General features: G+C 39.6%; 1 protein-coding gene and 1 long non-coding RNA gene across 6 annotated transcripts in view; both read left to right on the top strand.

Annotated features, from left to right (window-relative positions):
• Positions 1-160: 160 nt before the first annotated feature.
• Positions 161-10,138, top strand: spryd3 (SPRY domain containing 3). Its single transcript, XM_085923594.1, has 11 exons — positions 161-269; positions 1,091-1,237; positions 1,373-1,448; positions 4,455-4,579; positions 5,184-5,316; positions 5,399-5,584; positions 6,422-6,571; positions 7,845-7,902; positions 8,003-8,122; positions 8,199-8,320; positions 8,407-10,138. The coding sequence occupies exons 2-11, from the start codon at positions 1,110-1,112 to the stop codon at positions 8,539-8,541; spliced, it is 1,233 nt and encodes a 410-aa protein (XP_085779720.1). The 5' UTR covers positions 161-269; positions 1,091-1,109; the 3' UTR covers positions 8,542-10,138.
• Positions 10,139-10,601: 463 nt separating this feature from the next.
• Positions 10,602-14,554, top strand: part of LOC147049146 (uncharacterized) — a 66,751-nt gene continuing 62,798 nt past the window's right edge. The window contains exons 1-2 of one of the 5 annotated variants that reach the window (XR_015067546.1): positions 10,602-10,665; positions 13,992-14,114. This is a non-coding gene — a long non-coding RNA (uncharacterized LOC147049146). Of the gene's footprint in view, positions 10,666-11,594; positions 11,668-12,413; positions 12,673-12,708; positions 13,597-13,991; positions 14,115-14,554 lie in introns of those variants that run through there. The other 4 variants (XR_015067549.1, XR_015067545.1, XR_015067548.1 and 1 more) reach the window with 4 other exon arrangements.

Raw genomic sequence — 14,554 nt, forward strand, 5'->3', positions numbered from 1 at the left:
TCACATTGTCCTTATAAACCACGCATTTACACTTCTGGCGGAGTTAGGGTTAGGGTTAGGGTTAGGGTTAGGGTTAGGGTTAGGGTTAGGGTTAGGGTTTGGCCATGTACGAAATAATCACGCGTCAGTTTTATAGTCCGCTGATCTGATTGGCTGCAGAGGCGGAACTTCCGGCAGCACCGGTTGGAGAGTGGACACGAAGTGAAAGACTTCAGCTGCCCCAAATCGGAAGAAAGTCTGAAGAACATCGAGTTACGGCTTGTCAAAGAGTAAGAAAGTAGAATACGAAAGCGGAAATATAATAGATTTAAGTTCAAACTGAGGGATCGATGGGTTGTCAGCGTTTTTATTCACTCAGAATAGCAGTTAGCCGGCCAACCGTGTCGTTTTGGTGACTCTTGTGGTGCGTTTAATGACGTCGTAAATATGTAAACGAAAGTGTCGTTTTACTCGCTGGACATATTGCAATGATTTTACAATGATATATTATTGATCACTTGTCATTTGGTTGCAGTGTGTCCATGCGTTTGTGATGCATTTGTTTGCATCCCGTTAATAGTTTGTATTCGATCGATTCAAATATGCGTTGTCGTGCCTAAATTAAAACACCTATAGTCACTTTTTGTACCGTATCTCCAGTTTTCTGATTACATAACTATTAAACAGTGCTCCAAAAAGTTTAATCGTACCCACTTTTCCGACTTTGTAAAATCAAGCCCTGTGTGTTTGCGTTGATTGTTGAACTATGCACTAACATGTTCTTCTCTTACTATATTTACCTCTTTTTGATCTACTTTCCAAATCTTTTTAAATTCCTTCTTGAAGTCTAGTCTTCTAAAGGAGTTGTCAGAGCTATTATCTGTCATCATATCCATAATTACCTAACTACTTATATACAATGTTTTTTTTTTTTTATGTATTAGCCTCATACAGTGCTACTTTTATAAAATGAACAGCATCACCTGTTCTTCCAATGCAAGCAGAACAGCAGGGATAGACTAGCTTCCGACAACCATTACCAAACAAGTGGCATAGAAAGTGAATGAACAATATTCAAATGACCCCTTTTGTTTTTTTTTTTGGTCTTCAGATTGTGATGATTCTCACAAATGGACGACATCAACCTCCATTATCGCTTTTTGAACTGGAGAAGGCGAATACGAGAAATTCGTGAAGTACGACCAGTACGCTACCGAGAGCGTCTGAAAAGAATGCTAAGGGATGGCGATGTGCTAAGGTAATGCCAACGTGCTTCTGCACTGATTACTTTCATTATAAGAATAAGATGGTTTGTCTCATCATGCATTGGTTTTATTTCACACGTCAAAGAGTTCCTTAATAGTGTCTTTTTGTTTTTGTAATCTTTGTGCAGGTACCAAGGAAACTCGGATGAAGTCGGCTGTTTTGTGGCGGCGAGGCCATTATCAAAAAGAAATCGCTATTTTGAGGTAAGCGTCAAAGTCGTGCTGGAAAAAAAGTCGCGTGCACTTAATTTAAATACCTTGATTTCTCTGCGGTGTTTTCAATTTATTTGACAAAAATGTTCACCAAACAATGCATAGAAATACACAGTTCACCTTCAAATTATTTTTGGACTGTCGACTTTTATTACAACTTTCACGTTTTCTTCTGCTTTGGTTTTGCCAAGGTCTTGGTGGCAGATATTGTACAATAATATGAAATCATAATTATGAGCTCGTGACAACATCTCCTTTGTGTAGGTATGTAATGGGGTGTGTTGACGGTGCTCTTCTGTCAAACGACCAAAGAATTGGCTGCAATTGCGGTGGGGTGTTAGGCCCATAATTAGCGTCTCTGGGGTGTGTTCGGTAGAAAGAGCTGTCTGTCTTGTAGCGCTGGTGGCCTGCGGGCTCCATCCATCTGCGCTGGAAGTCGACAAAACCGCCTTGATTTCGAGTCTGGGTCAAGGAAGTGCTGTCAGTGAATCAGTTGGAGAAGTTGAGGGTAGAAGTGCAATCGCCCCTGGTGAGAGGTGTGTTCCACAAACCGTCACATTTTCCTCTCGACACCTACACATGCTCATCCGATGATGCATTTTTTTTTTTTTAACAATGAGTAATTTTTTCATGAATGGGTGCGGGTTCCGTACCGTCAATTCTTCCCCCCCACTCCCTCATCTGCAAGTTTATAGTAAAGAACGTAATCTTTAATGGAAATCATCTGTAAATTGTGTAGATCCAAGACAGAGTTTTATGTCGAGAGGACCTCTGGGATTGCTTGTGTGTCTCCACCTGCATGAGTCATCAGAATTAAAAAATCAATACTTTTTCTTAGAACTAAGATTGCAAATATCGGAAGTCATCATCCAAGGTCGCATCCAGCGCCTTCAATTATGTGGTTGACCTCTTACTTGTTTATCTTTGACATCAATCTTTGAACATTTTTACCCGAGCCCACGGACGTGTTTGCTCAGACCAAGCTCTGAACTTGAGCGTGCATGTTGCCATAGCAGCGGTCGGATCAGAAGAGGACAATATGTCTTTATAAAACAAAGAACATTCTGTTTCGCAACGTCAATTTACCTCAGCCTCACTTGCCATGTCGGAATCTTAGTCGCTGGCCTTGAAAAATTTATGAGTCAGGGTGTGTGCGTGGACTAAATCAAATATTTTGTTGATCTGAACACATCAAATCACCTTCCAAGTATCTTTTACGCTAAGACATTTTATTCGCTTTCCCAGATAGATTTGTCAAGCAATAAATAATGAAATATATTGTCAGATTATCTAAAAATGTCTTCCTATTGCTTGAATTGTGTCAAGCAAGGACAATTTAAGTTTATATATAGCTATATGATTTAGAAAAGTCTACACACCCCTGTTGAAACGAGACCAACATAAATTATTTCTAAATATTCTCCACTATTATTGGGACGTGCAAAACTTGAGCATTTTAAAACCATTTATGTAAGAGGAAGTAACAACAACAACAACTGTGTTTAATGTGGTTGCACAAATGTGCACACCCTCTTGTCACTGGAATGTGGCCGTGGCTTAAATTAGTAATTCACAATCAAACACGCGTTTACAGCCAAGTAGTTATATTTGCCTCAAATTCTGTAAGACACAACTAATCAAACATCAATTCCACAGAACACTCAATGAATCAATTATTGTTCTACTGCACGGGTTCTTTCTCATTTCACATTTGTGCTTGCGGAAAGGCCCAGAACAACTGCCTTCTAAGAATTTAACAATATTCCAAGTTGTAATAATTTTAGGAGGCTCCTTATTTTACTTTCCTTTTTTTTTTTTTTTTCAATCCAGGCCCATGATGTGATCCCGCTGAAGCTTACCAACATTGTTTTTTTTTTTTTTTTTATGAGCTTAGATAATGTCTCCTGACATGGCTGTTTATCAAGTGAGAAGCTCCTCATTGCGTCAATTTGGCCTTAAAAATTTGAAGCGTGAAAGATTCTGACTGGATCCAGATGATATTTTTTGGCCGTGTGCTCGATGACAAATTCAACTCGTGACGGAGTACGTGCTTCTGCCGACATGGAGCATGGCAGCTGATTGCTGGCCATTTTGGCCAGTGTGCTACTGTGTAACTTGCTTCCACACGTTGGTGCGTTTGTGTCACAGAGCCAAATAATACGCCAGCCGCATTGAAGCCTCCAAAATCAAACACAATGTTGCTAGTTTTATCTCCACTTTTCTCCTTTGTCCTCAAAATAATCTTTTACATTGGGCAGACAAGAAAATATCTCCAGAAACATTCTTATTGAGGACTCAACTTCGGAGGTCATGCCACCTTTGATTTATTGGACTCTAGATGCTCATTTTCAGTGGCAGAAGAAACCATGTTGAAACTTGCCGAGCACACCCACCCACGCCAAGCCGGTCTACCGTGTAGCGATACGCTAACCACACCTTTTAACCTTTTCTGCGTGCATGTGCTTCTTTCTTATGACTCACAATGTGGGAGGCGCAGTAACCAAGGGAAGGAAGAAGCCATCTGGGTCAGCCGGGTTGGGGGCTTAATCAGCGACGCGACCTCCTCGTAGATCTTATGTCAGTATTTATGCGCCATCTGACAGTTTTGGAAAGAAAAAAAAAAATTCCCTTCTCAATCTCGAGGGATCGTTGAGGTATCTGTTGAGGTCATGGGAAAGAAATTGAAGTTTCCTCTTTCTGCTCGCCCTCCGTCTGCCAGCAGAGCTCCAGCGAGCGTGTTCGCTTCCACGTAGGGCTTCCCGGGAGTCATGTCACATGGCACAGGCTGGTTTCTACCTATTCTGCCACTAGTTTTGATGTGAGATGAACCTCGCACAAGTTGGGGATAAATGGAATTAAAAAGATAGGATGATGACGCAGAAAATCGCTCGCGTCTCCTTACATGGGTTCCGTTGAATCGCCTCAGAACTAGCGTACAGTTTTAACACGGCATTTTTCAAAATAATATTTTTACTGACTTCCTGTGGCTTTTTCTAGGTAACAATCGTGGATACAGGAGTGAGGGGTATGATTGCTGTCGGTTTAGTGCCTCAGCTCTACAAGCTGGACCATCAGCCGGGCTGGCTGCCAAATTCTGTGGCTTTCCATGCAGATGATGGCAAGTATGTGTGACAATTTTTTCTTCGAGGTATGCGCAGCATGATTTGCGGTCATGTTAAGGCGCGTAAAAAATTGCAGTTATGTCCGTCTTGCATTGAGGGAACTTAAAGGAACTTTGACCTATAAACATATGTGTGACACTTATTGCGCAACTATGTTTCCTACACATTTGCTTTGGTATGCGCTGTGAATTAATGCATATTCAATCTTTTAGACTCACACTTCCCCTTAAAAAGTCTCACAGTGGTGGCAACGGAGAAAAATGAACAGCACAATCTGCTCTCTGGTGCCTTTACATTAGTAGACGTTAGCTACATGTTAGATTAGGCCATTTTGTGCCCCAGGCAATAATATACATTTGTCTCTCCATCTCTATATTTTGTTGTTGTTGTGTGTTTATGATTCATTTCTGAAACAAGCATTATCATATTATTGCTGAGAGATGTATAAAATAGGGCCCAAACTGGAAGGATTTTTGGGGGCTGATTTGGCAGGATTCAAATCGGGATAACCACTTAATTGGATGATTAATGAAAAGGAGAAAAAAAAAAACTGTCCCAAAATCTGCTGATGCTTGACCTAATGTGAAGACTCATTTTCCTTCAGGCTGTACAACGGAAACACTGTCGGGCAACAGTTTGGTCCAAAATGCTGCAGAGGAGATCGAATCGGCTGCGGAATCTCCCTGGAATCTGATGATGGACAGTTGACCGTATTTTTTACCAAGAATGGTAAAGAAGTAAGTACACTGTGAACATCTTTGGATCTGTTTTTTTGACTTCCTCAGTCCTGATTTTGAAAAATATTAAATACGTGTTCAGGTTGGCAGATTGGACGTTCCGGCGGCCGAAGCTCTCTACCCTGCTGTAGGAATGCATTCGCTGGGCGAGGAAGTGCTGCTGGACCTGCATGCCGAGTGGAGGATGGAGGAGGATGACGGTCTGATGATAGTGGACAGCCATGAAGACGACTGGGGCCGCCTCCATGACATTAGAGTGTCTGGCACTGTAAGTACTGAAAGCGTAGAAGAACGTTAATATGGACTGTTTATGGCTGAAGCCATAGCTTTTTGCAGTAGGAAATTAACGCTTTGATTAATAAAATTTGGGGAACACAAGTTGGTTCATTTCCCTGTAATACATTTTGAATTCCCACTTCCCATTTTTTAAATGACAATATGAATCATTACTGAGTCAATATAGCAAGAGAAAAGCCAAATACAGAAGTAAGTGATGGCAAATTTGTAATGATACAATCAAATTAATACTCTGGAGAGGTCATTGACCTTCCTCCATTTTACCAACCCCACCCATTTTGGAGACGTCCAGACTGCAGTGTTGGTGTCTGACTCAGATGCTGAGGCGCATTAAATGTGAGCTCAATTACAGGAAGCAAAGAGAGAATCGCAGCCGAATCACCCTCCAGGCACCAGCAAATAACTTTGACGTCTGCAACACCTTTTCTTCATGCGTGATTTCGACAAATTAGGCCTCTATCATTTTATTAAAGTCATTCTTTTCTACGTCAACACGTCACGGCTAAATTCCTTTCTACGGTTCTCAGGAAACCCGTTGGGAGAAAAACAAAAAACATACAAACGGCTTCTCTCCTTCTAATAGCCTCAAGTTATGGCTATCAGGTCCTATTTCTTTACATATATTGTCACTTTTTAGCTGCAAAAGTTAATTGCTCAATTAGTTTATTGTCTCTTGTTAGTAGTGTAGTAAGTACAAGTAATAAAGCCAGTGGTTAAACAGTTTTTAATTAGTAGCATGATGACGTGTTTTGGGACATTTTATCAAGTGTATATTTCAAGTGCTAACACGAGCGTGTTCTTCCCTCAGCTGCTGGAGTACACGGGCAAAGGGAAGAGCATCGTGGACGTGGGCTTGGCTCAGGCCCTTCGGCCCCTCAACACGCGCTTCCACTACTACGAGCTAGAGATCACGGATGCCGGCGAGAAGTGTTACATCGCCCTGGGCCTAGCGCGCAAGGTACGAGGCCGTCAGCGTGAGGGTCCGGAGCTTCTCTTCCACATGTTTTCATTGTTTCCAGTCGACGTGATGATGGATGAGGGAGGAAAAGAATAAATATTATCTCATTGTGCCCTCACATCTGCGTTTCCGTCCGAGGCGGGTTGGGTTGTTCCACTTAGATGCTAATCTGCCTCATTAAGGAGAAGAGTGTAGTCACAGCGGAGGAAAGTTAGTTAGGTGTCGTTTGATTGCAAATGATTCACATTCTGGAAAGGGAAAGAAGACCAGTTGAATGTTTACACATGATCGAGCCCTTGTGCCATTGGAATAACACATTAGAGAAGAAACGGGTCTCTTATGTGGAGATCTTCTGCCATGTGCTCATTGTTTTCACTTTGCGGCGGCTCACTGACGCGCTCGCTCTTCGCTTTGTGCCAGCTGTGTACGACGCCGCTCGCAGTCTGGGAGGTGGCCCATCTCTGTTGAGCTTCGCGTCTTCTCTAATCTCCTTCTGAGTCCTTCTGGCATTGATGTGCGCGGGCGTGTCGCGACATCGGAGAATAGAGCTGTCATTTTCCTGATCGCTTTTCCTGGAATTGTTTTTCCCAGCACGTCTGTGGTTTTTCGAAAGGTTGTTTTTTCTCGTTCCTTTTGAGCTAATAATCAAAACAGAGGTATCCTTTTTCTCCTGTCAGGGTAAGAATTTGTTCTTTACTCAGTCCTTCCACAACGGTTTTATTTCCATGTTCTCTTTGGAGGAAAATGAATCAATCTTTACTCCAGAGAACCTGCCTCTAATTTGAGTTGGTTTTCTTTCACTGTGTGTATGTCTTGTAATGTCCAAGTCTAGGACAAGAAGAACCGTCATGCCAGTCTGATCGGTCAAGCTTGTGACGCATGTCAGCCATCTCCTTCCACAGGGAGGGAAAGTCAAGGCTGATCATGTCAAAAGCATTTGGAAGCAAAATATTTATATGACTTTTAAAACAACCTCACCCTGTTAAGTGCACAAGTTGAAGAATTGAAGGCAAAAGCTAGAGAGCGCTTAAGTGCTCACTAACACAAACTAGAAGCCTCTGCTGTCTTTCTTCTGCAAATTTGCCAGTATGGGAAAATCTCACCCTGTAGCACGGCATGAAGAGTTGAAGGATTTGATGCAGAGCTTTTTATCACTTCTTAATAAATCAATACCACATCTGGGTAGACTTCAAGTAAACCAGGCTCAAAGAGATCCAAAGACAAAAATATGTTTTAATGCTTACTTGAATGAACTTTGAATTTTGTCCCACAGGATTATCCTAAGAACAGACATCCAGGTTGGAGCAGAGGGTCCATTGCATATCACGCTGGTGAGTATTCAAAATTGATTATTCATTATTTGTCAGTGGATTAAAACTGAACTCGTCATACATTGCGACGCCGTGAACTAACCCCAAATTTCTTTTGTAGATGACGGCAAGTTGTTCCAGGGCAGCGGTGTCGGCGACGCCTTCGGCCCACGTTGCTTCGAAGGAGACCTCATGGGCTGCGGCATCATGTTTCCACGAGACTTCAGCCACGAGGGCGGAGGCGAGTCGCCTGATGCTTCATCCACGCCATCACATCCTATTTGACTGTCCGTCTTTCTCCCAACGACCTTGTTTAGATGATGCGGACGACTGGGACCTGGAAATATTGCCGCAGCCCAGCCAAGTTCAGAACGACTTGTACGCGAGCAATGACGACGATGACGATGAGGGGGAAGACATGGAGGGAACTAAGGTCACGGTGAGACGCTGCCAAGACCGCGCTAAGCCGTGAGCTCCTTTGGTGCAGCGGTCTTCATTTGTCCTTCTGCTGTCCTCTTGCGTCAGGTGTTCTTCACCCGCAATGGAAAGGTGGTGGGGCGTAGGGAGGTGGCCTTACCGGTAGGAGGCTTCTACCCCACTATCGGCATGATGAGCACCGGCGAGAAGGTTAAAGTGGACCTCCACCCGCTCAGCGGCTGAACACCGACGCGGGACTCCGTTACCTCATCGTCAACTGGCTGCTGCTTGTAGAGGTCACGACAGGATGGAACTGTGGCCTTCTCATGCTGTAAGAGTCATGTCACTTTGATTCTAAATGATCCAAATGTTTCTTGAAGTTCCAATTGAAGCACACATTGTGGTGTTGATGTTGGTTAAAAAGAAACAGAACAGGCTCAGTTTGCAGCAATCAATTTATTTCCTCATTTAGTCTGCAGCCTAAGGCCACATAAATGGTGCATTACTGACACTAAGTGATGAGAGTCTTGTACTGCAGGTATTGTTTCACTTCATTGCCTCAAACTTGGCTTGAAGTCTGGGCCTGTCAAATTGAACACAACGTTACTACTACTCTTGTATGGCTACACAACTTAATTGTCCCCTTATAGTAGATGAGCAATTGTCGAACATTGTCAAAGTATGTTGCTGATATAGATGGATGGATAAAAAATACATGATTTTTTTCAAAACTTGGTAATTTTCTGATAATTGTGCAAAATGTTTTGTGACCTGATAATCTCACACTAATGTGCCACAGCTCAGTGTTTGGGAAACACTGCCTGAACACATTAAAGCCTTTAATGCTAATTCTTTGGAAAAAAATAGCTTTATTTTCCTCCAATCAGGTGATTTGATCCTTTTTTTGTTTGTTTTGTTTTCATTTTCATGGTATTGTAATGTTGTGTAGTGTACATGTTAGCAAACCACACATCATTTTGCAAGCTTTTTATCAAATAGTAAAAGGGAAGATGTTGATGGAAGGATAATTAATGACCAAAAACACAATTACAAATGTTTAAATGTTCTTGACAATGAAGCCATAACTATGACCTATTGCTCTCAGGTATATTTAAATATCAAAACCAATCATCTTTTTATTTATTCAAGTCACAGATGTTTTCTGCATTGTTTCATTTTCATTGCCTTGCTTTTTTTTTTTTTTTTCTTCTCAAAGGCGGGGGTGAATCCTTTGTGTTCAAATAATAGAGGATTCTCATTTTTTAACAAAGATTTGCTCTCTGTCACCTGCACTTTCATCAGTTTTTCTGTTCCTCCACAGACACGCACAGACACAAGGTTGTTTTATGTTCCATCTTGTCTCTCATGCCACAAACATGTATGCCAGGTTCACTGAAGACTAAAATGGGCCTAGGTGTGATGTCAATGTGGGATAGGCTCCAGCTTGGTTGTGAGACCCCTTAATTGCATAAGTAGCATGCATATACAGTATTGTAAAGATTGTGAATGCATGAATGTTGAATTTGTTTGGAAAATCTGCATCGGATCAGCCACCTGTAGACCATTCTTACCAAAGTCCCTGACAATTATTGTCTGCAAATCAGCATGTACTGTTTATTCATGTCAGCAGTTTTCACAGTTATGTTTAAAAAAATGGCCAAATGGTGCTCAAGTACACATTACTCTCAGCTTGTGATAAGTTGAATCAACCAGGCCAGGCCTTATTTTTGGCTCTGTGAAGCAATCTAATAATGCCCAAATGTTGTGTACACAATATACGTATTAATAATGTTTGACTATTTGCTGGTGCCTGTGTACATATTAAATGTCTTATTCTGTACCATTGTTTTCTTCTGATTTATACATTTTAGTCTGCAATAGGCAGTCACGCTGAACCTGCTTGATTCATGATTGACAATTCAGAACATAAATGAGTGCCACTTGGAAAAACGTGTCAGGGAATTTTTCACATTTCCTTGGCCTTGCAAGTGATTGACATAATCCAGGGGTCGGTAAACTATGGCTCGCGAGCCATATATGGCTCTTTTGGTGACTCTTTTGGCATCCATAAATTTGTTATATTATCAAAGTAAAAAATAGACCTACTGAAATCAAAATAAATTAGCTTTCAAAATATAAAATATCACGTTTGTAATCCATCCCATCTGTTTTCTACGGCGGCATTTTTTTCATCTAGCATTTTATTTGATGACTTTATTTCATTTCATTGTGTTCGTTTTATTTATATTAATTTTTTTTTATTATCAGTAATTAGTCCGTCGTGCTGCGCAGGTGCGTGTAATCAAATGCCGGCTGTCTCCATCTTGAATGGCTGTCTCCATCTTGAAGAGCGTTGTAACGCATGAGGTAAGAGCGATTTAAGTTAAATACTACCAACACTCGTATTAATATGGAAAATGTAGTAATAAAAGCCTTTATTAAATGAAACGATAAACTATTATACTAATCTTGGGAGTATAGTTCTCGTTCCACGTAGTTTAGCGCTAATTTAGCATTTGAGTCAACACGAGGTAGCTTTAGCTTGTAGTTTAGCCTACCATACTTAGTGATTTTTTTTTTAACCGCTTGACAAATATATGGAAATGGTGAGTACTGTTAGAACTGTTTAGAGGCTTCCTCCTGAATATGTTAAATTTAAAGGTATCGTGAATTTTTTTGATCTCGTCTATTTGAAAATATGATGTACAGTAGTGCCTCGTTTTCAAGTGGTTGATTTTTTTAAATAGCATTTCTGTGTCTTTGACTGCCTAAAAGTGTTGATAATCAGATGGAATATTTATATTGCCACGTTGTGGCCGAGTTTCAGCGTTTTAGAGAAGGAATATTAATCATTTTTTCACGTTATGTTGTTGTAGCTTTCTGCCTTAATGCTACAGCTCGTGTTTTAACTACGAAAATATACTTCAATAAAATATTTTTAATTTCATCGGTTTTTTATTCTTATAGTCCATTTTTTTTATTAGTAATTATCCGTGAGTACTTGGTTGATTGTCGTGCCGCGCGCAGGTGCGTGTAATAAAATGCCGGCGGTCTCCCCTTTGAAGAGCGTTGTAACACATGAGGTAAGAACGATATATAAGTTAAATACTAACAACACTCTTATTAATATGGAAAATGTAGTAATGAAAGCCTTTATTAAATGAAACGATAAACGATCGTCGTGCTGATCTTGATAGTATAGTTCTCGTTCGCGCGTAGTTTAGCGCTAACTTAGCATTCGAGTCGACACGAGGTAGCTTTAGCTTTAGCCCACCATACTTGGTACAAGCTTGGTTGTCGTCGTGCTGCGCAGGTGCGTCTAATCATCTGCCGGCTGTCTCCATTTTGAATAGCGTTGTAACGCATGAGGTAAGAACGATATATTTTAAGTTAAATACTATCAACACTCGTATTTATATGGAGAATGTAGAAATGAAAGCCTTTATTAAATGAAACGATTGTCGTGCTGATCGTAGTATAGTTCTCGTTCGCGCGTAGTTTAGCGCTAACTTAGCATTCGAGTCAACACGAGGTAGCTTTAGCTTGTAGTTTAGCCTACCATACTTTGCGATTTTTTTTTTTTTGCTTGACAAATATATGGAAATGGTGAGTACTGTTAGAACTGTTAATAGGCTTCCTCCTGAATATGGTCAAATTTAAAGGTATCGTGTTTTTTTTAATCGTCTATTTGAAAATATGGTGTACAGTGTTGCCTCGTTTTCTAGTGGTTGATTTTTTTAAACAGTATTTCGGTGTCTTTAACATCCGAAAGTGTTGATAACCAGCAGACATATTTATATTGCCATGTTGTGACCGAGTTTGAGGGTTTCAGCGTTTTAGAGAGGGAATATTTATCCTTTTTTCACGTTATGTTGTTGTAGCTTTCTGCCTTAATGCTACAGCTCGTGTTTTAATTACGAAAATATACTTCAATCAAATATTTTTATTTAATTTCATCGTTTTTTTGAATTCTTAGTCTATTTTTTTATCAGTAATTATCCGTGAGTACTTGGTTGATTGTCGTGCCGTGAGCAGGTGCGTGTAATCATATGCCGGCGGTCTCCCCTCTGAAGAGCGTTGTAACGCATGAGGTAAGAACGATATATTATAAGTTAAATACTAACACTCTTAATATGGAAAATGTAGTAATGAAAGCCTTTATTAAATGAAACGATAAACGATCGTCGTGCTGATCTTGGTAGTATAGTTCTTGTTCGCGCGTAGTTTAGCGCTAACTTAGCATTCGAGTCGACACGAGGTAGCTTTAGCTTTAGCCTACCATACTTGGTACAAGGTTGGTCGTCGTCGTGCTGCGCAGGTGCATCTAATCATTTGCCGGCTGTCTCCATTTTGAATAGCGTTGTAACGCATGAGGTAAGAACGATATATTTTAAGTTAAATACTATCAACACTCGTATTTATATGGAGAATGTAGAAATGAAAGCCTTTATTAAATGAAATGATAAACGATCGTCGTGCTGATCTTCGTGGTATAGTTCTCGTTCGCGCATAGTTTAGCGCTAACTGAGCATTCGAGTCAACACGAGGTAGCTTTAGCTTGTAGTTTAGCCTACCAAACTTCGCGATTTAATTTTAAACCGCTTGACAAATGTATGGAAATGGTGAGTACTGTTAGAACTGTTTATAGGCTTCCTCCTAAATATGGTAAAATTTTAAGGTATCGTGACATTTTATTTAATTCTATTTGAAAATATGATGTACAGTGTTGCCTTGTTTTTTTAAACCGCTTGACAAATGTATGGAAATGGTGAGTACTGTTAGAACTGTTTATAGGCTTCCTCCTAAATATGGTAAAATTTAAAGGTATCGTGACATTTTTTTTAATTCTATTTGAAAATATGATGTACAGTGTTGCCTTGTTTTTTAAACCGCTTGACAAATGTATGGAAATGGTGAGTACTGTTAGAACTGTTTATAGGCTTCCTCCTAAATATGGTAAAATTTAAAGGTATCGTGACATTTTTTTAAATTCTATTTGAAAATATGATGTACAGTGTTGCCTTGTTTTTTAAACCGCTTGACAAATGTATGGAAATGGTGAGTACTGTTAGAACTGTTTATAGGCTTCCTCCTAAATATGGTAAAATTTAAAGGTATCGTGACAATTTTTTTTAATTCTATTTGAAAATATGATGTACAGTGTTGCCTCGTTTTCAAGTGTTTTTTTTTTAACAGTATTTCTGTGTCTTTGACTGCCCAAAAGTGTTGATAACCAGCTGGAATTTTTATATTGCCATGTTGTGGCTGAGTTTGAGTTTTAGAAAAGGAATGATACAGGTAAGAATGATACATCATGTTTTTATTATGGATTTATACTTTAATAAAATCCTGTCTTTTTACTTTTATTGTTTACTAATGCTAATAAACAAAGATCAATGTTGATGTCGTTATAACTCCAATATAACTCCAATATTTGAACATAAACCTTGCAGCAACACTGAAAATATAACAATACTCACGGGCATACATTGTATTAAGTATACTATGAACTGATTGAAGTTTAGTGGCTCAACTCTTTGTATTATACTTAAGCATGAAATCATGATGTACAGACTGCAAACTGTTTTTCTGTAACTCTTTTTATTATTTTAAATAACTGTTACTGTAGCTTTTTAGAGTAAAAAACAGACAAAATAAACTTTCTTTTGTCATTGTTTTTCTTTTTCTTTCAGGGGGCTGCGTGAATTGTATTTGCCTTCACTTCAATGGCGTACTGTAAATTCCATGTGTGTTCATTTGGTGCACCAAAAATTACGCCAGCCATTATGATCTGAATACTTGAGAACAGCAAACAAGTAAGTCATTATCCCTCTTTTACAAAGGTCACACTTTACGACAAGTGTTTTAGCATCTCCCGGATGTTTTAGTTTTGTCTGAGCTTACTGCTAACATACAATGCTAACAAACCTAGATCAATATTGCAGTCGTTAAAACTCTAATAACACCAATATTTGAACACAAACTTTGCAGCAACAGTTTTAGGCAGTAAATATAACAATACTCACGGGCATACAGTATATTATGTATACTAAAAATTGAAGCTTAGTGGCTCGACTTTATGATTATACTGAAGCATGAAATCTTGATATACATTTTTTTGTAATTCTTTACACTCTTTAATTATGCTATTACTGTAGGTTTTTATAAAGTAAAAAACAAACAAAATAAAACACTTTTCTTTTGTCATTGTTTTTTTACGGGGCTGCGCGAATTGCATTTGCCTTCATTTCAATAG

Source organism: Syngnathus leptorhynchus, chromosome 11 (genome assembly GCF_054491065.1).
Source record: "Syngnathus leptorhynchus isolate UIUO chromosome 11, UIUO_Slep, whole genome shotgun sequence".
Lineage (NCBI taxonomy): Eukaryota > Metazoa > Chordata > Actinopteri > Syngnathiformes > Syngnathidae > Syngnathus > Syngnathus leptorhynchus.

Coding starts and splice junctions, on each gene's coding strand:
- spryd3 (XM_085923594.1), top strand. CDS start 1,110: ATGGACGACATCAACCTCCATTATCGCTTTTTGAACTGGAGAAGGCGA. Junction 1,238..1,372: donor AGGGATGGCGATGTGCTAAG/GTAATGCCAACG, acceptor ATCTTTGTGCAG/GTACCAAGGAAACTCGGATG. Junction 7,903..8,002: donor GTCCATTGCATATCACGCTG/GTGAGTATTCAA, acceptor TTTCTTTTGTAG/ATGACGGCAAGTTGTTCCAG.